The sequence below is a fragment of the Globicephala melas genome, chromosome 7, assembly GCF_963455315.2.
Source record: "Globicephala melas chromosome 7, mGloMel1.2, whole genome shotgun sequence".
NCBI lineage: Eukaryota > Metazoa > Chordata > Mammalia > Artiodactyla > Delphinidae > Globicephala > Globicephala melas.
Genome location: NC_083320.1, coordinates 2,746,663 through 2,772,640, shown reverse-complemented (window position 1 = coordinate 2,772,640; position 25,978 = coordinate 2,746,663). Strand labels below are relative to the sequence as shown.

General features: G+C 45.9%; 1 protein-coding gene, 1 long non-coding RNA gene and 1 pseudogene across 5 annotated transcripts in view; 2 read left to right on the top strand and 1 right to left on the bottom strand.

Annotated features, from left to right (window-relative positions):
• Window positions 1–20,951, bottom strand: part of ILKAP (ILK associated serine/threonine phosphatase) — a 29,379-nt gene extending 8,428 nt beyond the window's left edge. The window contains exons 1-9 of one of the 4 annotated variants that reach the window (XM_060301621.2): window positions 20,750–20,951; window positions 11,855–11,920; window positions 11,325–11,381; window positions 8,010–8,129; window positions 6,463–6,589; window positions 4,961–5,067; window positions 4,244–4,337; window positions 3,877–3,964; window positions 2,384–2,505 (exon numbers count right to left, since the gene is read on the bottom strand). In XM_060301621.2, coding sequence (XP_060157604.1) covers window positions 2,384–2,505; window positions 3,877–3,964; window positions 4,244–4,337; window positions 4,961–5,067; window positions 6,463–6,589; window positions 8,010–8,129; window positions 11,325–11,381; window positions 11,855–11,920; window positions 20,750–20,804 — 836 coding nt within the window. In that variant the 5' untranslated portion in view covers window positions 20,805–20,951. Of the gene's footprint in view, window positions 1–2,383; window positions 2,506–3,876; window positions 3,965–4,243; window positions 4,338–4,960; window positions 5,068–6,462; window positions 6,590–8,009; window positions 8,130–11,324; window positions 11,382–11,710; window positions 11,758–11,854; window positions 11,921–20,749 lie in introns of those variants that run through there. The other 3 variants (XM_030860036.3, XM_070045879.1, XM_070045880.1) reach the window with 3 other exon arrangements.
• Window positions 13,131–14,132, top strand: LOC115855360 (heterogeneous nuclear ribonucleoprotein A1-like; annotated as a pseudogene).
• Window positions 20,952–22,172: 1,221 nt separating the features above from the next.
• Window positions 22,173–23,646, top strand: LOC132597556 (uncharacterized). The gene is made up of 3 exons (XR_011377598.1): window positions 22,173–22,339; window positions 22,415–22,628; window positions 22,933–23,646. It is a non-coding gene; the product is annotated as an uncharacterized lncRNA (long non-coding RNA).
• Window positions 23,647–25,978: the final 2,332 nt, after the last annotated feature.

Here is a 25,978-nt window from a genome sequence, read left to right as displayed (position 1 = left end):
GCCCTGCCTCTACAGCTAGAATCAGCGCCTCCAATACATAAAGCCACCTGCAGTGACTCATGGAGCAAGGAAAAGGGGATGGAGAGAAGCAGAGAAGGGAAAGAAAACACTAGTTTCCACAACTGTGGGTGGCTCTCACTCTGCAAATGGTGATTAAAGAATTCAACATTTACCCTGCTTTCAGGGAGAAACTATGGTACTTCCCCTATTGATGAAGGAAAGCCTTTCTTTATAGGATGCCTGCCAATACACGTAGAAGGAAGCACAGAAGTAGATGATCATCTTTGCCATCCCTGTGAAATAAATGATTCATGCAAGGCTCACTAAGGGATGCTAAAACCGTCAGCTGAAAGGCTGGTGGGCCACAATGTTCACAAGGTGCTCAAGTGTATCTCCCCGGATCATGGGCTGATAACACGGAAACACGTCCTTTCACTCTGGAGCCATCTGTTGTCACCACATGGTAGCCATGGTAGCCAGCATGGAATCAGTATCACACCAGTGACCTTACATGGCTACTGAAGTGAGGGACTATCAAAAGTACATAGCATCCCCCGTCAAATATTTTTGCTGAAAATGTCTTATCTGAATTTAAAGAAGCCTTTAGACCTAACTTCTAGTTCACAAGAAATACACACAAGCGACTTAAACAATACTATGAAAAAACAGCACTGGTGACCCTATACAAGTGCTGACTAGTGATGATCCAAGCCTAGTACAAGTGGAGATGATTCTACATGGAAAGATGTGAGTCCAAGGTAGATGCGAACACTGACCAGACCCTGGTTTCAAACAGAGACACTGTGGGGACAACTGGGGAAATACGAGTACAGACGGGATATTAGATAACCTAACACAACCTAAGGAATTATTATTTTCTTAGGTGTTATGTCTGCAACTAACTTTTAAATAGTTCAGCCAAACACACACATAAACAGACAAAGCAAAATGGCAAAATGTTAACTACTGAATCTAGGTGGTAGGTATTGAAACGTTTACTCTTTTAAAATGTTTTCTGCATGTTTGAAAATTGTAATAATAAAAGGAGGAGGGGGTGGTGGAAAAGAAAAAGCATGCCACCCCTGGCCTCAGGCAGGAGATGGGCCACAGCCTGGCCCTGCTGCTCAGGAACAGAAAGCCCCTGCTGTCTCTGAGCCTCCCACCCCGTTTCTCTAAATTGAGGGGCTCACCCTAAGCCCACACTGTTCTTAGCAAGTAGGGACTGGGAAACAGGAAGTAAATGCAATGCAGCTAATCTTACTTTCAGCCATAGGACTGCCAATGTCAAAATCTTTTCAAGGAGTTCAGGCAAAAGCAGCATTTTAAAGTTATAATAAAGGGCAGAAAAGGTGATGCTGACACTAACACTGGGGTCACATTCTCGGGCATTAACTTCCACAGCAGTCATGGGGGGAGAAGTCAGGCACAGAGCACTGGCCAAGGTCTGAACCCAGCCTGCAGTTCTGTCGACACTCATGTAGCAGCCACAACCAAGACCCAAATCACCTTTGACTAACCCAGGAGTTTTTTTAACCAACCCTAAGAATTCTAACTGCTCTCCAGAGACCTCCCTGCACCCCTGGCTAGAAACAGCCTGAAGCCATAATAAAAACTGCCCCAAATAAACAACAAGAGAAACTACACATCCAAGGACAAATAACTGCACTCTTACACTGATATATTACTTCTCCCTTATCTCCAACAGGAGACAAAATCCTCATGGGGTCAAACTGTAAGATGAACCAGAAAACACCTCTGATCAAATTCATAGTGCAATGTCCTTAAAGTATAATTCTCCTAAAGTGCAGAAAAGACTTAAGCCCTCCTTTAACTACCTGAGAGATGGCAGATGATAAACTAGAGCCGGCACACACCCTTCAAAGGTGTAAAGAGAGATGAACTGGAATTGCCACGGACGCAGCCAGGTAAGGGCGGCCCTCTGGGCTAGGTAAGTTGTTCTCCAGGAAGACCAGAGGTGGTCAGCACACACTGCTGTCTTACATTTACTGTCTTAACCACTTTAGATTTTCTCTCTGGAGAATTTGCCGAAAACTGTAGCTTACCGGGTTGTGACAAATGACAGCTTTTATGAGAGTTACCAGGACCAGAGACAATGCTGCAAACGGTGAACTTGAATTTGAGACAGGTCTCCTGTTGCAAACGTAGGGAAGCATGTTTCTTGCATACATTTTTTGCTCCCACTTGGACACAGGTGAAATCCTACAACACTCGTTCACCTACTTCGACTTCACCAGGTTAGACCTCATACAGAGTCTCATTATGCTGAAGACTGCATGACACAGAACGTTCCACCCTCAGAGGTCTCAAGGCTGCTTTTACGTAAGTGAACCCTCCTTCCCGAGTTCCCGTCACTCCCGGTTACCTGACATTCCCTCCAGCCTTCTGTATTCTCATTCGTTCCTCATACTGGGTTGGATTATGCTCCTTGCTGAGGCTTAAGGCTGCATGTTTTTGACTCTCCTCATTGTAACGACACAGGATTGCCTGGGAAGATGGAGAGTACACTGGCTGTGAAATTTAATGGGCCCAGCACCTAAAGTTGACAGCTGAAGAGAAAGGCTAACAATGGAGTTTCAGATTCAGCCTCCTGCTGACAAACTTGAGGTCAGTGGATCCAGCATCAAAAGTACAAGCAGCAAAGTGGTGTCACAAAAAAAATTCAGGGAGAGAAGCCCCGGGCTTGGGTCTCAACTCTGGTGCAAACTCTGCTGGATGACCACAGCTCACTGCTCACCCTCACTAGGCCATCATCTTCTCATCTGTGACGTGAAAGGGAGGACCTAACAGGTACCAAGGCCCCTTTAGGCGTTACCATTCCAAGAGTTTACAATGGCAAAGACGAGGGCAGTTTGGTGGGCTGACCAAGTACCTCTCCGTGGGTTCCCGCCACCATGTTTACTGTGTGGTAACTTCCGGACAAACCTCTTATTCTACAGAGGAGGAAGCCTGAGGCCCAGGGGATAAGCATCGTGCCTAGAGTCAGAGAGCAAGGCCAGGACTCAAACTTGGGCCTGACTCCAAAGTCTCTCTTTTTTTGGCCAATTTTACTCATGTTGTTTTTTTAAGTCCTTTGATCTAAACACCTATGTACAAGAGACAGTCCACTAGACAGACCCACTAAAACATCACCAGAACATGAACTCCACTAGGGCAGGGCTGTCATCTGTGATGCTACAGCTCCTAGCGCTCCATATTTATAGATCACCCTAAAAGCAACAGGGGTGGGAGCAGCTATTTCCACGTCTGAAGGTGCTAGTAAGAGTGGGAAGGTCACTTTGTCCAGTGACTGCTGAACAAGCATGGAGAATGGCTGAAAAGCAAGCGGCAATGGAGGTGAACATCCGCTCCTGGCAGGGGAGGTGGGAGGGACTGCAGAGACCCTGCAGAGCACTGCCCTCCAGCTCTGTCATTCCCCACAACTGGGACTGGGACACAGGATGTCACCAGTGGGAAATCATCGCGTTTCTCCCTCAGCCAGGTGTACTGGGCTCAACGGATATATGTCACATCATCTAGCACTTTCTAGCTACAGCTTTTGAGTTATTCATTCATTATGGCCTGAGGTCAGAAAAATGAAGATGAATATTTAAGGTACTTGCAGGCCAATTAAATTCCAACTCACAGCTCTGTATCTGACAGACAGGGTATAAGCCTTCTCAGAGAACAAACAGCCTCAAGCTTAGCTGCTGTTCCCTGACCCAGAACTTAAACCCTGCAGCAGAACCCCCTGCAGCAACCCCAATAGAAGATTCCAACCCAGCCATCATCACTGTAATCTTATTCAGCAAGTGCTTCTACAGCTCTTCTCCCATGTGACATGCTGTTATCTAAATAGGTGCCTCCAGAGTCACATACCCGACTATCTCCGAGGTTGGCGATATAAAGAATGTTGTCTACAGCCAGAACACAGGTAGCAGTGGACCCATCTTTCCAGGCAGGCTTCCTGGGGGGAAACACATCAGAAATACAGTCACCACCAACATGCTAGCACTTTGAGGCTAATTTCCAGAGTTGAATGGGGAGTCTTATACTTTTTAAATGGATGGTTTGATACGTGCTTTTTTCTGTTCCAGATTTCGTTAAGTTGTGAGAGATTACTTGGTGCTAGGAACTTTTCAGACAGTGAGCATCAGCATTAAACTGCATTAGCAGGCCTGGAATGTGTTTAGGAAAACAACACGCGTGCTCCACTCATGTGTCTTCATGTGGTTATTACACTTACTGGCTTGAAGCTTGCTTCAGGAATTCTTCATCAGTATGCTTGAAAGTGTCCAAGAGGCATCTTTTCACGGTTTTCTCTACACTGATTACATCTCCTATTACAGAAGGAACAAAAGAAAACAAACTCTTAAGGAGGGAAGATTATCCTCCCGCCACTGTCATTTTGTTTCTGTATTACAACCAAGAACAGCCTGTACTTCCTCACCTCTAAGTGCCACCTGCATTTGGTTTTAGTAGTCTCCCAAATACAAAGGCAAGACACTCACTTGTACCCAAAGACATTCCACGAGAGGGGCCAATCACTCAGAGACACGAGAAGTTCCATACTAGGCACACCTGCACGGCCACTGCACCTGCTCACCTCGGAGCCGCCTCCTCTCAGCCCTGCTCTTTTATTTTATTTTTATTTTTTGCGGTACGCGGGCCTCTTACTGTTGTGGCCTCTCCCGTTGTGTAGCACAGGCTCCGGATGCGCAGGCTCAGCGGCCATGGCTCACGGGCCCAGCCGCTCCGCGGCATGTGGGATCTTCCCGGACCGGGGCATGAACCCGTGTCCCCTGCATTGGCAGGCGGACTCTCAACCACTGCGCCACCAGGGAAGCCCATCCCTGCTCTTTTAGAGTCACCAAGGACTCTGCTAAAGCCAGTGACATGTCACTGATCAGCACAAACAGCCAACACCAAGATGAACATGAACCGATTTAGCTCTCAGTCTCACCTTTAGGAAATTTCCTGATTAAGTTCTGATGCAAATTCTGTGCAGCAAATTTTGAGGCTCGAATTCCTCCATGTCCATCGAAAACAGCAAAATATGAAACCCGGGTACTGGAACAATGAACTGAGAGTCAGAGAGATTCTCACAGCAAAGACTACTCCTCTCCATAAAAGCTGTTAACTCTTAGACAGCGAACATTAACATTACCTGAGACAAACATTTAAGTAACTTCCGTGACATTTTTAAATTAAGAATTAAAAACTCACACTTGTTTTTAAAAATCAAGATCTATTAACCCTGATTTTTCACTAAACTAAAATTCAGAACTTTTTTCTATTTAAAGCAGATTTAGTTTCAAACACTAACACACAGATAAACAGTTACTGATCCAAGACGGTCAAAAATATCTGTAAGAGTTATAGCTGATTCACTTTGTTGTATGGCAGAAACTAACACAATATTGTAAAGCAATTATACTCCAATAAAGATATTAAAAAATTATTTTAAAACATCTATGAGAGACAGAATAGGTAATTTCAGGATTCTTGCTCAAACTCCGACCAATATAGAATTCTTAAAGCCTATCTTACTATAGTCTTATTCCTATTCCCCTTTCAAGTTTTGCCAAAAAACATAAATAGAATAAATGTCATTAAAAAACTGTTTCAAGAAGGATAGAACAAAAATGCCTAGGAGAAATGACATTTATTCTGCAGAGCTGCTCTTTTTTCAAACATTTTTGAAATTCCTTTTCAATTTGGGACATCACAAGCCATGAAAAAATAAATTTCATGTGGTTGATAACTCAGAATCTTACAGCGTAGTATTTGCTAGTTATGGCTTAGTGTTCCTCAATTAAATCTATCCCGAAAATATCTACCCCCGTGGGGCTCTCCAGAAGCCCCTTTCCTGGGTTCAAAAGCAACTCCAAAGCATATTCCTGCTCTTGGTGAGCAATGGCTTTTCCTCCATGCCTTTTCCTTCATTTTAGTTTGTACAACTGCAGGAAATCTTCTTGATGCCATTTCTGCTTTTTTGTTCTCTTTCTGGGCCCTCGCTATATGCACTAGCTCTCCCGGTCACCATTCACCTCTGTAATTAGCAGCTTCTACCTCTATCTCCTGGGTCAAAGAATAAGAATACTATCTGTCAGAACCTCTTCAGGTACTGGTGGAAAGCACACACCCCAAGACCCAAAATAGGGAGAGTCATTTCCCAATTAGCAGGGTTTCTCAAGTTCAGCAGGACAATTGTTGTAGGGCTAACCCGTGCACTATAGGATAACATCCTGGCCTCCACTCACCATATGCCAGTAGTACATCCCCCACTGTGACAACCAGAAATGTCCCTGGGGGGCAAAACCAACCCCAGCTGAGAACTACTGATGTTGAACCAAGCAGCTCAAGAAATATGTCTTTCTAATAAACACAAACTGGATACAGCCCAAAGTTCCCATCAGAACAGAGACTTTTATGCCATCAGGCTGCTAGAGCACAGACACTCACATGAGGGAGGAGGGGGGCCTACACTCCTCGGTGATGTCATTCAGGATGACATGGGCGTCCTGCATCTCCTCCCGCTCGCCCTTCCGCTCAGCTACATAGCCTTTCAAACCAAAGATCACCGAAGAGCCTAAGAAAAAGAGAACAAAAAGCCAATACAAAACTGTGCCCTTCTCTCCAGAAGCCCTAGTCCCAGAGCAAATGAGAGGGAACTATGGCTGTTCTACTCAGCAATGCCCTAATGCTGCAAACAAATAAGCTATACCCCTCAAGGCATCTCCTGGACTGCAAGTCTGTTACAAGATTCAGACCACTGTTGGACAGGGCCGGTCTCTGCAAGGCTGAGCAGTGGAAAGGAGACAGCAGACGACAGCAAGTTAGTACAGAATGGCTTCTCTTGCGAGGGCATTAAGTAAAGCACCAGAGCAAGGAATGTGCTGTCATCCCACAGAAGTGGGACTTGAACTGGGGCAAGGAATTCTGTGCAAATCTAGTCTGTCAATAATTTAATAAGGACAAAAAAATTTCTAGTTTAGAGGAATGCAAGCAAGTAGAGTTTATCCCTAATACCCTGTTGGATACACTGGAAATATATATTTCCATGCTTGAGGCTGGAAGAATTTGAACAAATGGTAAGATCAGCTGCTTTTACTTTAACTGAGGAAGGAAAGGAAAAAGGAGTTCACTGGAGGCGCAGAAATTTCTCTTTAATGGCTGGTTTAAGCTTTTTCTGACACCTAGATCCATAGAAGTGATAGAATGAGCGCTTTCTGAAGAGTGGCTGGTGGCAGGCACAGTGCTCTCCAGGCTCAAGGCAGTGACAAGCCAAGCTGAGCGCACGTCTTCACAGCAGAGGCGGAGCAGGTCCTCTCACACCTGCACTGCAGCCTACAGCCTCTGCCTTGAGATCACTTATGGCACAAGACAAAGTGGCCAGTGCGATAAGTGAAAATCCACGGTTTTTCTCTTTAGCTGATACCTTTCATTTCTTCCCCACTCACTGTGACATGTTACAAAGCTGACTGCAAATTTCAATTGCTTTTTCCAGCCTCAGGCTGTCTCTTGGGACCTGTCTACTGAGCTATTCACAGAATTCCAAGTGCTAACCAACAGGCTGGGGACAAGGAACTGGGGGGCCAATAAGCTAAACACTCACTGCCGAAGGCTAAGTAAGAACTACCTGTGGTTTTTAACCCTTGAAGGACAAATGCAGGTTTCCTATCTGACCAAAGGTAACAGATGTACATGGAGAGCAAGGAGAGAGGAAGCAAAAGTAAACTTGGAAATCCGTTTGCAAATAAGAAACCCTATCCACTTCTTAAATACAGACATTAAAAGGAAGTATTGGGTTGGCCAAAAAGGTCATTCAGTTAATGAATACATTATTCAATGAACTTCTTGGTGAAAATGAAAAATGTCTTTTATTTTTACTTAAAACCGAACGAACTTTTTGGCCAATCCAATATTGTCGGAAAGCTGAGCTTGCTTTTTGCTCTGGGTTGTTTTACAATATGAAGTCTAATACATTTGTTTTCAAACTGTCTGAAAACCTTTACAAACTTTCTTTTCCACAAGCTCTTCACTGCCATTCTTCTCTTCTTCAGAGGTTTTTCTCTTTGCTCCTTTCCCTTCATTCTTTACCACCTGGGATATCGAAGTGTCAAGAGAACCTGGAAATATAAAGTCAAAGCCAGACAGAAACACAGCTGTAGGCGATAAGAGTCCCTAGCAGACCAGGCTCCCTCCCAGCCCTCAGAGACAAAAGACATTTGAGAGAGGCCTGGCAGAGAGAGAGGCACAGCAGTCACGGCTATGACTTTGAGGGGTGGGGCAGTGCCTGGGCACCCACAGTGGGAGACCACAAATTAAGATCCAGGCCCTGCTCAGACTGGCATAAGACGACATGCAAGAGAGGCTTCTCAGTGGTAAAAATACACATTCATATCTTGGGGCTATGGCACATATATGATGTTTTACATCCACAAGCCCTTACTTATAAATAAGTTTCCAAAATCTGCAAAGTGAAATGTCCTGAACCAGTTCAAAAGAGTAACAAGTGTAGGGCTTCCCTGGTGGCGCAGTGGTTGAGAGTCCAACTGTCGATGCAGGGGACACGGGTTCATGCCCCAGTCCGGGAAGATCCCACATGCCGCGGAGCGGCTGGGCCCGTGAGCCATGGCCGGTGAGCCTGCGCGTCCGGAGCCTGTGCTCCGCAACAGGAGAGGCCACAACAGTGAGAGGCCCGCGTACCGCAAAAAAAAAAAAAAGAGTAACAAGTGCCAAAAAAGGCTTAAAATAAACATCAGACTTTAAGAACTGTATGTATCCTGAAAGGCAAAATAGGACTGCTGAAGCCATTCCCACTTGCAAAGGGACGAATTTGTATTCAAAGCCAGAGCTAAGAGCACCTGCAGTGTGTATGCATTTTGGAACAACAGAAGTCTAGTTTCAAATCTCAGTTCTGCCACTTCCAAGGGGTGTGCCCTTAAGGCAAGTTACTTAACCTTCCAGCCTCAGTTTCTTCACCCGTAATAGGGCGAATACTGTCCTCTCAGGGGCTTGTTTGAAAACTGCTGGGGAGAAGGTATGTAAAGCATTCATCACAGTGCCTGGTCCATCAAGTATCCAATAAATGGCCCTAAGTATTCTCTGCATTTAGGTATAAAAGCATGCAACCATTTATTATTTATTCAACTATTCTTTGCCAGACATTTCTGAGTACTGAGGAAAAAAAGGAAAGAAATGTCCCTGCCTGCAAGAAGGGTCAATTACTTGCAAAGGACAGATTTCTGCAACAGTATAACACACACATCCCACCCCACATAGTAAGGCAAATTAACTGGGACAATGTCACGGATTTGCCAAAGGTCTCTTCATTAGCCTCCTGTCACTTACTGTTTGTGTTCCAGTTTTCCCAATGTGTATGTAAAAGAATCTTCCTTTCTTTTAAATTGAAAAACAGAGAAATGTTTTAAACTGTTATTGACTTCTCAAGTGAATCACATTGTCATCAGAGAATGCGGTCTACGTATGAAGCTGATTCTTTACTGGGACTTACTTTATGGGCTAGAATGCAGTCAATTTTTGTAAATGGCTCTTGCCTGCTTGAGAAGAAAGATATGTCTTCTCAAGAAAGCCTAAATACTGCATACAAGATTGGATTCTATATCCAAAAAAAAAAAAAAATCAAGCTTGTTAACAATGGGTTGACGTCTTCTAAGTCGCTACTAGTTTATTGCCTTTTGCCCTGTGGATAACTAAGATGTAACTATGCTGAATCTTCCTTTTTTAAATTAAATCTGTTAAGAGCCCTAGTTGCACACATTAACTTTCATTTTAACTAAGTGCACTGTCTTTATTGGGAAGGTTTTAGGGTAAATTGTATGAGAATGCTGTAATTTTTTGGTATGGATACATAGCCTGAAAACCTGAGACGATTGTGATACTTTTTCTAAATATAGGAATGATACCTAATTTAATCCGTACTTTCTAGACTAATTCCAATGAATTTATGGTAAAGAATTAATAATACAAAAAATATACCTGAAAAGCAGCAAGTGTTCTATTTGACAACATAAGGAAGGTTTTTTACACTAGAGGATAAAACTGCACGTGAAAAAGGACAGCCTGCATCCCCACTGTCCCCCACCATTGCCCTACCTTCCCCCTCCCTTTGGGGGAATTCCATGTGAGAAGTTCTCAGTTAGTGGAATAATACATTCGTCATATATGACAACCTAGAAGAATCGGCTCTATTTTCCCCTTCTGTGTAATTGGGACATAAAAGGAAAAGTTAAACATTTACAGGCTCAGGTAGAGCCAATGTTAATAGGCTTGACAAAAATGAAATCAAATCAATAAAAAGAATCTTGAGAACATAAAAGGACTGACTGGAAAATAATTAACTAAGGTCTTGAATTTTAAGAATTCAAATTCCTGCACATGGTCTGTACCAGTCAGTAAAGCAGTGTCATTCTGACTTCATTTTCTTAAAATCAAAATTCTTTTTAATGTAAGTGGCATAAAACAAATGACTTATTTATCAGGAAACTGAAAATATTTTAACTGTACTTCATATATTCAGACACTTCTGCTGGATACATTTGGGCCTGTCAGGAATATAACAAGGCAAAACCAGAAGGACAGACTGAGATTTTCTTTTAAACGTTAATAACAGGGACTTCCCTGGTGGTGCAGTGGTTGAGAATCTGCCTGCTAATACAGGGGACATGGGTTCGAGCTCTGGTCTGGGAAGATCCCACATGCCGCGGAGCAACTAGGCCCGTGGGCCACAACTACTGAGCCTGTGCGTCTGGAGCCTGTGCTCCGCAACAGAGAGGCTGCAATAGTGAGAGGCCTGCGCACCGCGATGAAGAGTGGCCCCCGCTTGCCACAACTAAAGAAAGCCCTTGCACAGAAACGAAGACCCAACACAGCAAAAATAAATAAATAAATTAATTAATTAAGAAAAACACGTTAATAACAAAGATCAAAGTAAATTACTGGACTCTTCACTTCTTAAAAGTCAGTTGCAAGAAGTAAAAAATAATCACCAAAAAGTGATGTAGCATTTAAGTGTCTTTTTGCTCCCACCTAATGGTATCTATTTAGGGTTTTTTTTGCGGGAACTTAGTTCCCCAACCAGGGATCAAACCTTGGCCCCAGCAGTGAAAGCACTGAGTCCTAACCACTGGACTGCCAAGAAATTCCAGGTATCTATTCAGTTTTAATAAACCTTATGTTGTATTATGATTTAATATCATCCTAAGGCTTGTTACAAGCTATAAATAAATAAATTTTACGTAAGGGTAAAATAGTGCATATTATTTCCACCAGCACGTTGGACATTTTTCCCTACCACTTACCTGAATCACCACTGCTGGCTGGTGGGAGATCATCAAAAAGCAAAGGTCCCCCCGATCCTGAAACACAGCAGAACACTGAGTGAGCCCACAAAACCAGGAGGAGGCTTAAGTTTCAGAATCCATCCCACCAGGACACCTACACAGGTCATTGAAATAAACTCAAAACTCTTGTGTCAATCCAGTGGCAACTCATACAGTGCTAAATAATGTCTTGAACCTATTTTATTTTAAAGTCCTATCATTTCAAAGGAAACAAAAAAATCTGCCTTAAAGAGTTAAATCTTATTCCAGCTAGTATATTAAACACTCAAATGAACCAGAGAAAACTGCTCAACACTTTTATGCAGTTTCTCAGGGCTAGCGACTAGCGGATTTTTCTGCCTTACCTGATGCCATGGATTCAAAACTTAAGACAGTCCAACACCTAAAACATCTGTGTGTTGAAAATGGGGGAAAGGGAAAAAGATTGAGACAACTACAATCCCAGGATGACATGTTGACACACACCTGGGAGAGCCTGAAGACTGTACCTGAGTCAGTACTGCTGGCCGGAGGGAGATCATCAAAGAGCAGAGATCCTTTCTGAGCTTCTTTCCCTAGAACACGGAACACCTGCTTAGAGAGCATTTGGTCATTGGCCAGATGGGATTCAAAGGGGGACATCTTTAAGTTTACCATTAAATTCAAATCTTCTCCCCGCTGCTGGACAAAGCTTATTTTTAAAAAATATTTTCTTGACAGCCATTTAATAGGGACATTTGTTTCCAAAAAGTTACAGTCAACACATAATACAAGCAATGAAAGATGACCCAACAGGCATTTTAAGGGCTATTGCGTGTTTTGAGGGAAACAAGTATTTTTTTTGATAATTTCACTATTGAACAAATATTTTAAAATCTTTCTTTAAAAGTGAATCCTGGGAAGAAAAAACTGACTCTAGAGCAAAACAATAATTCTATCTTGGTACCTCAATACAGAACTTCAGAAATAAAGGGACTCTTCAAAGATCTATAGGTCTTAAAAATCCTATTTCAGTACCATTCTGAATTAACCACCAGGGAGAATCTTAAACACACGGAGCACAGAGATGGTGAGAGGCCTGAGGGAAGCCAATCTGCCTTAACAGCACAGTGCCCAATTCAATAAATATCTATGAAGAAAATGAGGGATTTCAGATACTCCAAGGTAAACTCAGGAGAAAGCCAGGAAACTTTCTAAAAACCTAAAGATTGGGCTTCCCTGGTGGCGCAATGGTTGAGAGTCCGCCTGCCGATGCAGGGGACACGGGTTCGTGCCCCGGTCCGGGAAGATCCCACATGCCGAGGAGCGGCTGGGCCCGTGAGCCATGGCTGCTGGGCCTGTGCATCCGGAGCCTGTGCTCCGCAACGGGAGAGGCCACAACAGTGAGAGGCCCGCGTACCGGGAAAAAAAAAAAAAAAAAAAAAAAACCTAAAGATTTACCTACCAAAAGTACTTATCTGAAATGTTTTATACTCAATTATCCCTTTCCACATAAAATGTAACCATTATTCCTTCTCCAGCTTTCCCCAAAATTTCTATTGAAGCTATGAAATACATGAACTGGCCCACAGGAACGTGGGGGAAGCAGAGGGCTACAGATGAAGGTGTGGACACCCACGTCCTATGAAGTCCACCACACTGATCTTTCTCCTCTGAGTTCAAGTACAGAAATGTACTCATTTAAAAACCAATTCAGAGATACGTTCGGTAGATTACTCCTTTCTGCTCATGGACGCCGCAGAGTAAGCATCGTTGACATCTCCCCTCCGCCCCTCCACTGCCATCATGTCTAAGTCAGAGTCACCCGAAGAGCCCGAACAGCTGCAGAAGCTCTTCATCAGAGGTTTGAGCTTTGAAACAACCGATGACAGTCTGAGGAGCCATCTTGAGCAGCGGGGAACGCTCACAGACTGTGTGGTAATGAGGGATCCAAACACCAAACGCTCCAGAGGCTTCGGGTTTGTCACACACGCCACTGTGGAGGAGGTGGATGCGGCCACGAATGCAAGGCCACACGAGGTGGATGGAAGAGTTGGGGAACCAAAGAGGGCCGTCTCAAGAGAAGATTCTCAAAGACCTGGTGCCCACTTAACTGTGAGAAGGATTTTTGTTGGTGGCATTAAAGAAGACACTGAAGAACATCATCTAAGAGATTATTTTGAACAGTACGGGAAAACTGAAGTGTTTGAAATCATGACTGATCGAGGCAGTGTAAAAAGAGAGGCTCTGCTTTCGTAACCTTTGATGACCATGACTCTGTAGACAAGATTGTCATTAAGAAATACCACACTGTGAATGGCCACAACTGTGAAGTAAGGAAAGCCCTATCTAAGCAAGAGATGGCTAGTTCCTCATCCAGCCAAAGAGGTCGAAGTGCTTCTGGAAACTTTGGTGGTGGTCATGGAGGTGGTTTTGGTGGGAATGACAACTTTGGTCGTGGAGGAGACTTCAGTGGTCGAGGTGGCTTTGGTGGCAGCCGCGGTGGTGGTGGATATGGTGGCAGTGGGGATGGCTATAATGGATTTGGTAATGATGGAAGCAATTTTGGAAGTGGTGGAAGCTACAATGATTTTGGCAGTTACAACAATCTTCAGATTTTGGACCCATGAAAGGAGGAAACTTTGGAGGCAGAAGTTCTGGCCCCTAGGGCGGTGGAGGCCAATACTTTGCCAAACCCCGAAACCAAGGTGGCTGTGGTGGTTCCGGCAGCAGCAGTAGCTATGGCAGTGGCAGAAGGTTTCGATTACTGCCAGGAAACAAAGGTTAGGAGGAGAGGAGAGCCAGAGGAGTGACGGGGAAGCTCCAGGCTACAACAGATGTGTGAGCTCAGCCAAGCACAGTGGTGGCAGGGCCCAGCTGCTACAAAGAAGACATGTTGTAGACAATACTCACGTGTATGGGCAAAAAAACTCGAGGACTGTATTTGTGACTAACTGTATAACAGGTTATTTTAGTTTCTGTTCTGTGGAAAGTGTAAAGCATTCCATCAAAGGGTTTTAATGTAGTTTTTTTTTTTTTTTTGCACCCAAGCTGTTGATTGCTAAACGTAATAGTCTGATCATGACGCTGAATAAATGTGTCCTTTTTTTAAATGTACTGTGTAAAGTTAGTCTACTCTGAAGCCATTTTGGTAAACTACGCCAACAGTGTGAAGTTAGTATTCCTTCAAGGTGATGCCAGGTTCCATTCAAAATTTACTTACAACCTGCTTTGGTGGAGAAGCTACTGTCTTCCGAAACCTTGGTGTAGTTGAACTGACAGTTACTGCGTTGTGACCTGGAGTTCACCGTGAAAAGGGTCACCCAAGCCAAGTCATGGAGTTTTTTGATTATTAATATATGATTGTTGGCACATCCTATGCAAGATATCTAAATTGGATTATGGTACCAGATATAGATGGGAATGAAGCTTGTGTATCATGCATTATCATGTGTAATAAATAAACAATTTAATACCCTCTTAAAAAAAATAAAAGTAAAAACCAATTCAATGTGTACGCTCTAAAAGTTTCATCCATATTGTCTTTTTGCCTAGAAATGAGCTGGGTATCAATTTTACTTTTTTAAAAAAGTAAAAATTTTAATTAAAATTTATAAACTCCAAGAAAGGAAATTTCTTCAGGAGCCTTTAGGTCAGAAGTACATTAAATACCTGGTAATTCCTAATTTAACAAAAAGTAACTCTTCTGCTTTATACCCCTAATGCAAATGGGAAATGTCGACTCCATAAATTACATTTTTATCCCTTAGGATTACCCTAAAGACATTAAGTAATTACAAATACTTTCATTTTTCTCACAAGTGACATAAAGACTCTGTGGGGAGTATCCAAAAAAACAGCATTAGGAGGACACTAAGAGGTATTTAGGATAACCATTTACTCACTGTATTAATCCTCCTACAAGAATTGCTAATATTCTAGCAAGCCACTTCCAAGGGAAACTCAAACTGTATTGGTCTAAGCATCAACATGCCCATTCCAACAGACTCAAAACTGAATGGGATGACCCAGAACAATCACACTGGATTCAGCGGGGCCAGAGCACCAGGCATCTTGGGAGAGGGGGACATTATAGGGAGGAGGCCAACCTGAAGACAATCAACCCTTCTACTTACGCAGGGTCCGATTTTAATTTCTGAATTAAACTACCCATCTAAGTCAGGTCTTTCCAAATCCAATGTCCAATGGGGCAAAGTCCTCTTTTACCCAGGTATTAATACATTTTCGGTCCTGGCAAGCATTCCTCATAATAGAGTTTCCAGCTTAGCACTAGCCTGGCCTCTCTCCTTTGGCGACAACTCAGTTTAAGTCAGTTCCTCAAACCTACCACCAGCCCCAGAGAAGGGCTTATCTTCCCATGCTGAACAGAATGAGCCTCTCCTCTCCTCTGTCACTCTGGAATACTGTGAGTGGTATTTCAATTAAACACAATGAGATCATCTCATATTTTTGTTGGCCACAACTGAAAATGGCTTATATAAATGATAATTAACATTCGCTGCCTGCCAGGAACGATTCTAGTGCTCTACAAATTTTAATGGATTTAATCCTTACAATAATCTTATGAGGTGGGTACTATTATTATTGTAATTTACTGATAAGAAAACTGAGGCCCTTAGGTTAAATAACTGTCCGAGAGAGAGCCAGTGAGGAGTGGAGATCCAAACCCAGGCAGCCTGCTTTCCCAGCCCATGCTCCTGGCGACGTGCTACACTGCCCCCACCCCACACTGTTCTAGGAACTTCACAAGGATCATCTCATTTAACCCTTACACAACCCCACAAGGAGAATCCCGAGGCTCTCTAAGATCTCTGGGACACCTTTATGCACCATCAAAAGGGTCAGAGTTAGAATAGCTTGCATCTGGATTCTGTAACAACAATCTGTAGGTCACAGATGCTATAAAGGGAACTTCTGGTTAGCCAGAACCTTACATTCTGTTTTGGATAAATAGTAATTCAAAGTATTTGGAGCTGCAATCATTGGACCAAGTGTGACCTTGACCCTAAACTTTGGAAGAGGCCCCTGATCTAAATATAAGAACTCTCATAAAGAAAGAAACAAGACAGAAAACAAGTTTTTCACTACAGATAATCTTATCTAGATTGTTGGGTTTTTTTTAAGTTACCTACATTCTGAAGCTAAGTCTACTGAAAGTTACATACTATGCTGAGAAAAATACTCTTGGGCTGATTATATTCAGATTAGCTATAAGTTGCTACGTACAGTAAAGCAACAACAAGCTTTTAAATAGTTTGCCTAAACTGCTTCTTATACCTAGATTTTCTCTTCAACTACAAATGTGACACAGCTGACCTCCTCATCCGAGGATGTGGAACCTGTGGATACGGAGGGCATTGTACTAGGCCATTTTATTGATATATAAGGGACTTGAGCATCCTCGGATTTTGGTATCCGAAGGGGATCCTGGAACCAATCCCCCACAGATACTGAGGGACTACTGTACACGTTTTCCAAATACCACAGACGTATTAGAAAAAGGCCCCGCCTCCCCGCCACCGTAACAGTTTATTGTATACTTTCCACTTTCCTTTATGCTCGTGAACTTGTGTATGTGCATTTTAATTTTTAAAAGGTAGAAGTATACTATATACACAACACTCTACATATATCATTATTCATGTAAGCCATCACACTGGGTCTAACGATTCGCTTCAACAGCCGCACACTATTCTCTATGGAAAGCACTGCCACTCACTTGGTCTGGTTCCCTTACTGATGGGCATGCAGCATGATTCTGGTTTTTTACATGACAAATAATGCCACAATAAACAACCCTAGGCTTATATCCTTATTTTATCTGCTAACTGCTGGTCAGAGGGTAAATTAATAAATCTGACAAATGCCAAAATTTGTTCCAAAAAAAGTTGTGGTAACTTTCACCCCCAACACGCTTTATGAGAATATCCATTTCTCTACACCCTCATTACCATCTTGCCAACTTTTAAATCTGATGGGTGAAAAATATGGCACATCAGTGATCTGCTATTCCTTTCCAGTGACGGAGGAAGCTCTGGTTGATGGGTCATTTGCATTTCTTCCTCTATAAACTGTCAGGACACATCCTTTGACCATTTTTCTAACGGGTCATCTCTTTTTCTTATTAATTTATCTGCGCCTTTCCCTTACTAGGGATAGTAACCTTTAGTATTGTGTACCACAACCACTTTCTCTCAGTCTGTCTTTTGCCTTTGTGCTATTTTGCCTGCAGAAACTTTTTATTTTTACATAGCTATATCCATTCTAATTTTTATGACTTGAGTTTTTTCTTATTAACCCTGAAGTTTTACAATTAGTCCAAGTTTTTTCTAATATCTCAGCCTTTATTTTATATGTAGATCTCCAATTTTCTAAAAGGAAATATTTTGAAGATGGCCTGCCAAGCAAATACTTACTTAGTCCCTGACAGCTGACCATCAGCTTTAAAGTGTACTGGTGTAGTGAAAGAACCACCCTATAAAACTGAAACCAGGTTACTGCCCAAACAACTTTAAACCAGGACACCTTTAACTTGTTTGGACTGCCAAATATAAGCTGTCAATCTTTAAAGACATCAAGTCAGCACTTTTATGAGTATGATGTACCAGAGAAATTCCATTTCTATCCGATAATAACAAACATACTCCCTTTTTTAGGTAAGCTATGTATACTGTATATAAAAAACCTGATTTCACTCAGCAGTCAAAACATGTTAGGGGCTGGTATGAAAACTCCTAATTTAGCACAAAATCTGAAAACATTTAATGCGTTCTTTCCACATTTTTCTTCAGACCATAAAAATTAAGAGGCTTGGGGTAGGAACATTAGATGTAATGTTTAAAACAAAAAATCAAAGAACTAAATAAAATACACTTGATGTGATCTGAGGAGTGTGATACTTCCTCCCTTTGGACACTTAGTGTTTTCACAAAATCCATTTAAGAGTGCCTTTTTTTCCCCTTCTGAATGGCTGTGAAAGTTAACTCATAGAATAGCACCTACTAGGCACTAGCATCTAGTAAGCGCAGACCTCGTGCTCTACCTGTGCTACATACTGTACACACAGCGCCCTGTCTAACCTGTGGGCTAACAGGAGGAGGCGACATTCATGTTTCGCAGAAGCTGGAACTGCCACAGAAGACAGCAAGAGCAGAGTTGGGATCAGAAACCACACAGTCTGATAACATGTCTGGAACAACTCTTTCTGGGGACTGTGAAAGTGTCTAGGTCTTTTATTGTTCCCTGAATTAGCTCAGAAATTGGTGGCACCTGCACATCCTTTGTGAGGGTCATGATGGTGCGATTCAGCCTCATCTCTCCATCCACTTCATGAAACCAACTCTATTTTCCTTTCATTCTCTCTACGTTCAATTTTGTCAATCAATATGATCAATTTTTCGGAAACAAAAAGTATGACGTTTTGAATTAAGTTTTCAAAAATCAAAGCATTTCCACAAAATTGTGAAATCAGATTCTGTTCTTGTTCAAATGATTTTGTTTAACCTGTTAAGACTCACCTTGTTGGTTTGAACTAAATGCCTGTCAAGATAACTTTGGGTCCCGAGTCTGTCACTCACTTTAGTACTTATCCCTCTCAGCTTTCTGTCAGCTACAAATTCAGAAAGCATGCCTTCTTTGTTTTCAAAGCTGTTTAAAAACATACACCCAGCCAAGCAGGACCGTGTCAGTGCCCTCCCCACAGGCAGGGAGCAGCTCACGAATCCACGCTTCAGGGAAGGGGGCGTTTGAACTTCACGCAGCACCCCTGCCACCCTGTCATCTCAGCCAGGGCTGGATACGCCCTCCCAAGCACCAACCTGTAAGAGTTGTCAAGTTTTGTATCGTTTCAAGGGTCCCTTTGCGATTCAAGAAAATGACAGGCCCACAGGCACATCTGCGAGTCCAAACGCTGCCCCAAACATATTCAGATAGAGGTTATACTCCATCAACAGAGTAAGGAAGAGTGCATACACAAGCCAGAGTTTTCACCCGTACCTAGAACAATCTAGAAAACAAATCTCAGAAACAATCCACAAGATGAATGTTTGGTAGGGAAAAGTCACGGCACCGTTACTGGGAATAATGGTCCGACAAAGACTGGCCAGCCTGGTTGATGGTCCACGTGTGACAAGCCAGAATCCAGGCCCCATGGAGGGCACAACACCCCCTTCTCCGGGGGCCTTTCTTTTAGGGCCCCATGACACAGTAGCCCTCCACGCTGGTATGCCCAGGCCAACTAGAGAACGAAACGTTCCCCAAAGAGCACACCGTTCCCTTGCCTAGAGTCTCTGCAAGTCCCAAGTCTACCCATCTTCCGAGAGGCCAGACTCCAGCACCACCTCCTTCCCCGCTCTCTGTCCACGGACTACAAACGTCGCTCCTCTGGACACTCAGCGTTTCCCACAGGCATTAACCTTAGCCATGTTCAATCTTCATCACTTGCGTGCAGAATTAGGCTCCTGGAGAGCAAAGGCTGGGCATCACCCTCCCCTTCCCCTTCCCCTACTACAACGGCAGCTCCCGAACCAGGCTCTGCAGACCCGCGCCGCGCGGTCCCAAATCGCCCGCGGATCCCCTACCGCAGACGCGGGCCCCCCGCCCCCCGCAGGCTTTCAGACTGAGACCCGGCGCTGGGCTGAGCCTGGAGTCTGAATGCGTTTTTAGAGCTTTCCACGTTTTCTGCCACCAAGCTGGGCTCGTAAAGAAAGCCCTAAACCACAGCACCCAGCTGCATACCTAGCCCGTGAACACAGTCACAGGTCTTGCCAGCCTCAACCTGGCGTGGCCGTCACCCGCTGGACACACAGGACCAACCGTGCGGCCCCCGCGCTGCTGCCGTGGGCGGCTCCAACCCCAGCCTCCAGGAAGGACCTGGCACAGCGGCCGAGGTCGGGGGCCGGCAGGGGAGCGGGCCCTTCCCGGGGCCCGGAAAGCACAAAAACTACCACGAATCGTTAGATCCGACGAGAGGAGCAGAGAGAATGAATTCTCTCTTCTGGGCCTCACAACCCCAAGGACTGAGTCGGCGATGACTTCCATCTCCGGGGTAGAGACGAAAAACAAAGCCGAAGAAAACGCAGAACTGGGAGCGCGCCCGGAACGACGCGGCCCACACGGCGAGCTGTTCGGACGCAGGCCGGCGACCCGGCGCGCGGCTCCCGTGAGCGGACGGCGGCGGCTGTGCGCGGGCCGCGGCGGCCACACGTGTGGGCCGCACACAAAGGTCCCCGAGCCGCGGTCCCCTCCTCCTGCGCAGCGAACATGGCGGAGACCGCGAACTCCCCGCGCCGGTGTAGGCCGCGCTCACCCTCCCGCGTCCCCGCCGCCGCCTCAGGCGCCGCGGCCTCAAGGCCGCCGCCCGCCCGCCCTCCTTCTCCTCACCGTCCGGGCGGCCACCCGCTTACCCGCAGCCGGGCGCGGCGAGCGCTCGGGCTCCGGCAGGTCCCCGAACAGGTCCATGGCGGAGGCTGGGAGGCGGAGGCTGGGAGGCGGAGGCGGCGGCGGCAGCGACGGGGCGGCGGCGGCGGCAAACGCGCAGCCCGCGAGCGGCGGCGGGCTCCACACCCTGCGGCGGAGGCGGACGCGGAGGCAGCGGCGGTGGCGGCTGTTGCGGCGGCTGGGCGGTGGCGGCCCGGGAGCCGTCAATCACCCGAAGGCGGGCCCGGAACGCCACCAATCGGCGCGCGGCGTGGCCCGGCCGCCCCAGCGGCCTGCGCGCCGGCGGGGGGGGCGGGGCGGTGAGGGGGCGGGGCGGAGGCGCGCAGGCGCACAGATCTACCCCTCGCCGGCTGCGCGAGCGGATACCTGGGCGCCGCGCCGCGGGCTGTGCGATGTTTCTGTGGGACGCTCGTCCCGGGCCCCTCCTGCTGTTCCTGGGCACGGCCGTCCGATACCAAGAAGGGCCTTCCAGATAGACATGTCTGAGCTCAAGGGCAGCTGTAGTGAGCCCTGGTGGCCCGGAAGGCTTTATGGGGTTTTCACATCGGTTCCGTCCCTTCATCCTCACACCGCCACGGTGGGCCTCCATCCCTGGCCAATTTGAGATTGAGAAGCCGAAGCCTCATAGAGCGGCCCCTTAAGATGCAGGGTGGAGAGGAGGCATGTCTCGACTGCCGCCATCCGGGCACGTGGGGGGGAGGGGAAAGGGAGCGTCCATGGCAGGTTCCAGAGAGCAGTGACGTTAGGGAGCTGGCTTGGCACACAGCTGGGCCTCGGTGTTCTGTTGAATATACACAGGTTCATAAAACGTCGACATCAGGCTCTGATGACTGATCAAGCCAAAACCGAGGCCCCTCTCTTCATGTCTGAACACAGACGAAAAGACGAGCGTTGGCCAAGCCACAAAAGTGACCAAACATCCTTCTGTCTTGGCCAATAAGAGTGACTGCTGCTTCTTTACCAATTACAAGTTTAGGATTTCTCTAGTCTTCCTGCCTTTGAGATACGATTTATTAAGACATCCAGTCAAGGAATTGCCTCCTTTTCCTGGCATAATCCAATCCAGAGCAAAGCCCTGCTTCCTTAAATGTTTCCCCAAATCAACTAACACAGACCCAAATGTTGTAAGTCCTCTGCACGTCCCTTGACTGAGGTTGCCCGTGGTAATAGTCTCCCTGGCTGGGATGAGTAATAACCCAATTCCGACGACCGCAGGTGTGTTTCTGGTGATCTCTGGCTGAGGACATTGTTGGGCCCAGTGGGCCTTCATGCCTCTCACCTACTTGCCCGCTCACTCACCACTATTTGAAACCCTCACTGCTCTCTGCTCTCCCTTTAGCAGATGAACTGCCTCATCCCTGCAGAAGTGCTCTGAAGCGGCAATGCAGCCCCATCTCCTCACCCCTCACCCACTGCCCAGCGCACCCCAACGAGCTTCACCTCATCACTTCCCCAGAACAGTTCCTGCTAAGCTCACCAGTCACTTCCCCCTCTGTGGCTAAATGGAGGTGATGTGTTTAGTCGTCGCCATACAGGAATCCCAGCAGTATGACACGGTCAGTGTCTTTCCCTTTGGTTTGTGGAACACATCGCTCTCCTGGTTTGACGCCTGTTCTCTGTCTGCTTTGCAGGCCCACGTCTTCTGCCCGGCGATTAACTGATGGCATTCTTTAAGACTTGATCCTGGGTCCTCCTCATGCCACACTCCCTCCTTCGGCAAATCTCATCCACACTTGGCTTGAATTACCACTCATCTAAACGTGGTTCATTAATTTATGTTTCCTACCAGCTCCAGATCCACGTGTTCAAATATCACTCATGTGACATCTATTGGATGTCTCAAAGGTACCTCAAGGGTTTCCCTGGTGGCACAGTGGTTGAGAGTCAGCCTGCCGATGCAGGGGACATGGGTTCGTGCCCCGGTCCGGGAAGATCCCGCATGCCACGGAGTGGCTGGGCCCGTGAGCCATGGCTGCTGAGCCTGCGCGTCCGGAGCCTGTGCTCCGCAACGGGAGAGGCCACAACAGTGAGAGGCCTGCGTACAGCAAAAAAAAAAAAAACAAAAAAAAAAGTACCTCAAACTCAACATGTCCCAACCAAAATCATTTTCTCGACTCCTCACCGTATCCCCTTCGATATCTCCTTCCAGGATTGACACCTCCCTGTGTCCCTACCCCAGAATCCCTCTTGGGAAGATAGCCTCCAAGGTGGCTTCCACAATCCCCGTCTCCTCGTATTCAGCTCTTGTGTGGTCACCTTCTTTTGAACGTGGCTGGTGTGACTTGCTCTGGTCAATAGAGTCCAGCAAAAGTGTCAGGAGGTATGTGGTTACGTGGATGTAATTCCTTCACACAGGTTAGTGACACCCATCCTGCTAGTATGACCCAGCAGGATCCTATGAGGCCTTCTCAGAATAGACTCCCACCCATGTCCTCCACCTGCCTTTTGTCTGTAGAAAAACTTTAGTCAAAGAATTAATTTAATCAGAGAAGTGAGAAAATGCAGAAAGAAAGGAAAACAGTCAAACAAGACAAAATAATAATACTTTAGTCATTAAACAAAGTCAAGGACATTTAGTTCTTCCTCAAGGACTCTAGATAATATTCTGAACCACATCCTTTGAGCTGTTTTGCAGATACTGAAACCTACACCAAGTGGAAGAAGTTAACTGTATGCTGCCCACAAGCACGTAGACCCCAAACCAGTTAGAACCAGAAGGTTGATGGTGCTGATTCCCAATTACCTCACCACCAACCAATCAGAAGAATGTCCATGAGCTGACCACGCCCTGTTCCTTGAACTCTGTAAGACTCCTCACTCCCCCCTCCAGGGAGGGACACACAGTCTTGAGGGAAGTAGCCTGCTGTGGCCCCCTTTGCCTGGCAAAGCAATAAAGCTATTTCTTTCTAGTTCACCCAAAACTGTCTCCGAGATTTAATCCAGCGCCGGTGTACAGAGGCCAAGTTTCAGCAACACTAAGAGACTCTCTCTTGCTGACTTTGAAGAAGCAAGACACCATGCTGTGAGCTGCAGAATGGAGAGGGCCACAGCGAGGACCTGAGGGTGGCTTCCGGCTGACGGAAGTGGAGGGCTTCAATCCAGGAGCACACAAGGAAATGAGTGCTGCAACAGCCGGTGAGCTTGGAAGCTGGTCCTTCCTAGTCGAGCCTCAGATGAGACTCCTGTCCAGGCCCACACCTTGACTGCAGCCTTGCAGAGGACTCTATCGTGCCTGGACTCCTGAACCGTGGAAACTGTGCCATAACAGTGGATGTGGTTTTAAGCTGCTCGATCATGGTAATTCGTTATGCAACAATAGATAACAAATACACCCTCCATCACCAAGTCCTATCAGTTTTATCCCCTGACTGCCTTTTGAATCCACCCCCTGACCCCTGCGCCCACCAAGTCTGTGTCACCGACTCATGGCCTCCTTTCGAGCTTCTCCCTGAGGCCTTTTCTCAACCCCTGTACTAGTTTTTCTCTCTCTGGTCCCGGCATATTTTCTCATGTGGGTCCTTTGGCTTGGGATGTTCTTCGAGGTCCTCCACTCCAGGAAAATTTCATTTGTTCCTCGGATTTCAGTCATCGATTCCTCAGGAAAACCATTCTTGAGTGACCTAAGTACGATCCCCCTTTATGGCTTTTGTCATAGTTGCCGTTTTACAGTTATTTATGTGATTATGTCATTAACGACTGGATCTCCTAACAAAATGTAAGCTGTAGGAGGTCAGGAACTATGTTTGGTTTTGCACATTACTGCATCTGACACACAGTAGGTGCTCACGTACACTGGCTAGATGAATGATGAATGAATGAATGAACGAATGGATGAATGAGTGAATGGATGAATATGTCCATTTTTGATGCTCAAAGTTCATGACACAAGCCTTCCTACCTCAGGAATGTCAGGAAGTTTGGAGCCAATTTCGTGCTTGCTCAGGGCTGCCCAGACTAAGTTCACTGTTGCGCTCTTAGAAAAAGATCACAGATTTCTGATTTTGAGAGCTTAAACTGTCTAGAGATAAGGAAGGTACCGGATGTCCTAGGACATTATCAGCTGCCTGAGTGGCAGACGGTATTTTCCAAAGTTTGCTGCAACAATGTCTCCCATCCCCTGTGCTCTTCTAAATGGGTCCTTGCCACTCCCCCCATCAACAGGTAGGTTCTGAGTCTCCTCCCCTTCAACCTGGGTGAGCTGCGACTACTTGGACGGATAGAGAGTGGAAGATGCGCCATTATATGACTTCCAAGGCTAGGTCGTAAAAGGCCCCTCAGCTTCTGCCTGGTTCTCTGGAGGTGCCTGCTCTCGAGGAAGTCAGTCACCAAGTAAGAAGTCCAACTACTCTGAGGCTGCCGTGATGGAAAAGCCTCACGTAGGCACTGTATTCAACAACCCTGCCGAGGTGCCAGCCAGCAGCCAGCAGTGAGTGCCAGCCGAGTCGAATGAGTCATCTTGGACATCCATTCCAGGGAAGGAAACACTCAGACTAGGGTTCTGAGCCCCAGCCAGCAGCTGACTGCAACCTCATGAGAGACCCCAAGCAAGGACTGCCCAGCTAAGCCCTTTATGAAATCCTGACCCACAAAACCACAAGCAAAATAAAATGAGGTTTCTTTTTGAAAATGGAAGTATAGTTGATTGACTATATTGTGTTAGTTTCATGTCTACAACAAAGTGACTCAGTTATATATATATATATATATTTTTTTTTTTTTGGCGGTACGCGGGCCTCTCACTGTTGTGGTCTCTCCCGTTGTGGAGCACAGGCTCCGGATGCGCAGGCTCAGCGGCCATGGCTCACGGGCTTAGCCGCTCCGCGGCATGTGGGATCTTCCCGGACCGGGGCACGAACCCGTGTCCCCTGCATCGGCAGGCAGACTCTCAACCACTGCGCCACCAGGGAAGCCCTATATTTTTAAAAAAATACATCTTTATTGGAGTATAATTGCTCCACAATACTGTTAGTTTCTGTTGTACACCAAAGTGAATCAGCTATATGCACACATATGTCCCCTTATCCCCTCCCTCTTGAGCCTCCCTCCCACCCTCCCTATCCTACCCCTCTAGGTCATCGCAAAGCACGGAGCTGATCTCCCTGTGCTATGCGGCTGCTTCCCACTAGCTATCTATTTTACATTCTGTAGTGCATATATGTCGATGCTACTCTCACTTCTCCCCAGCTTCCCCCTCC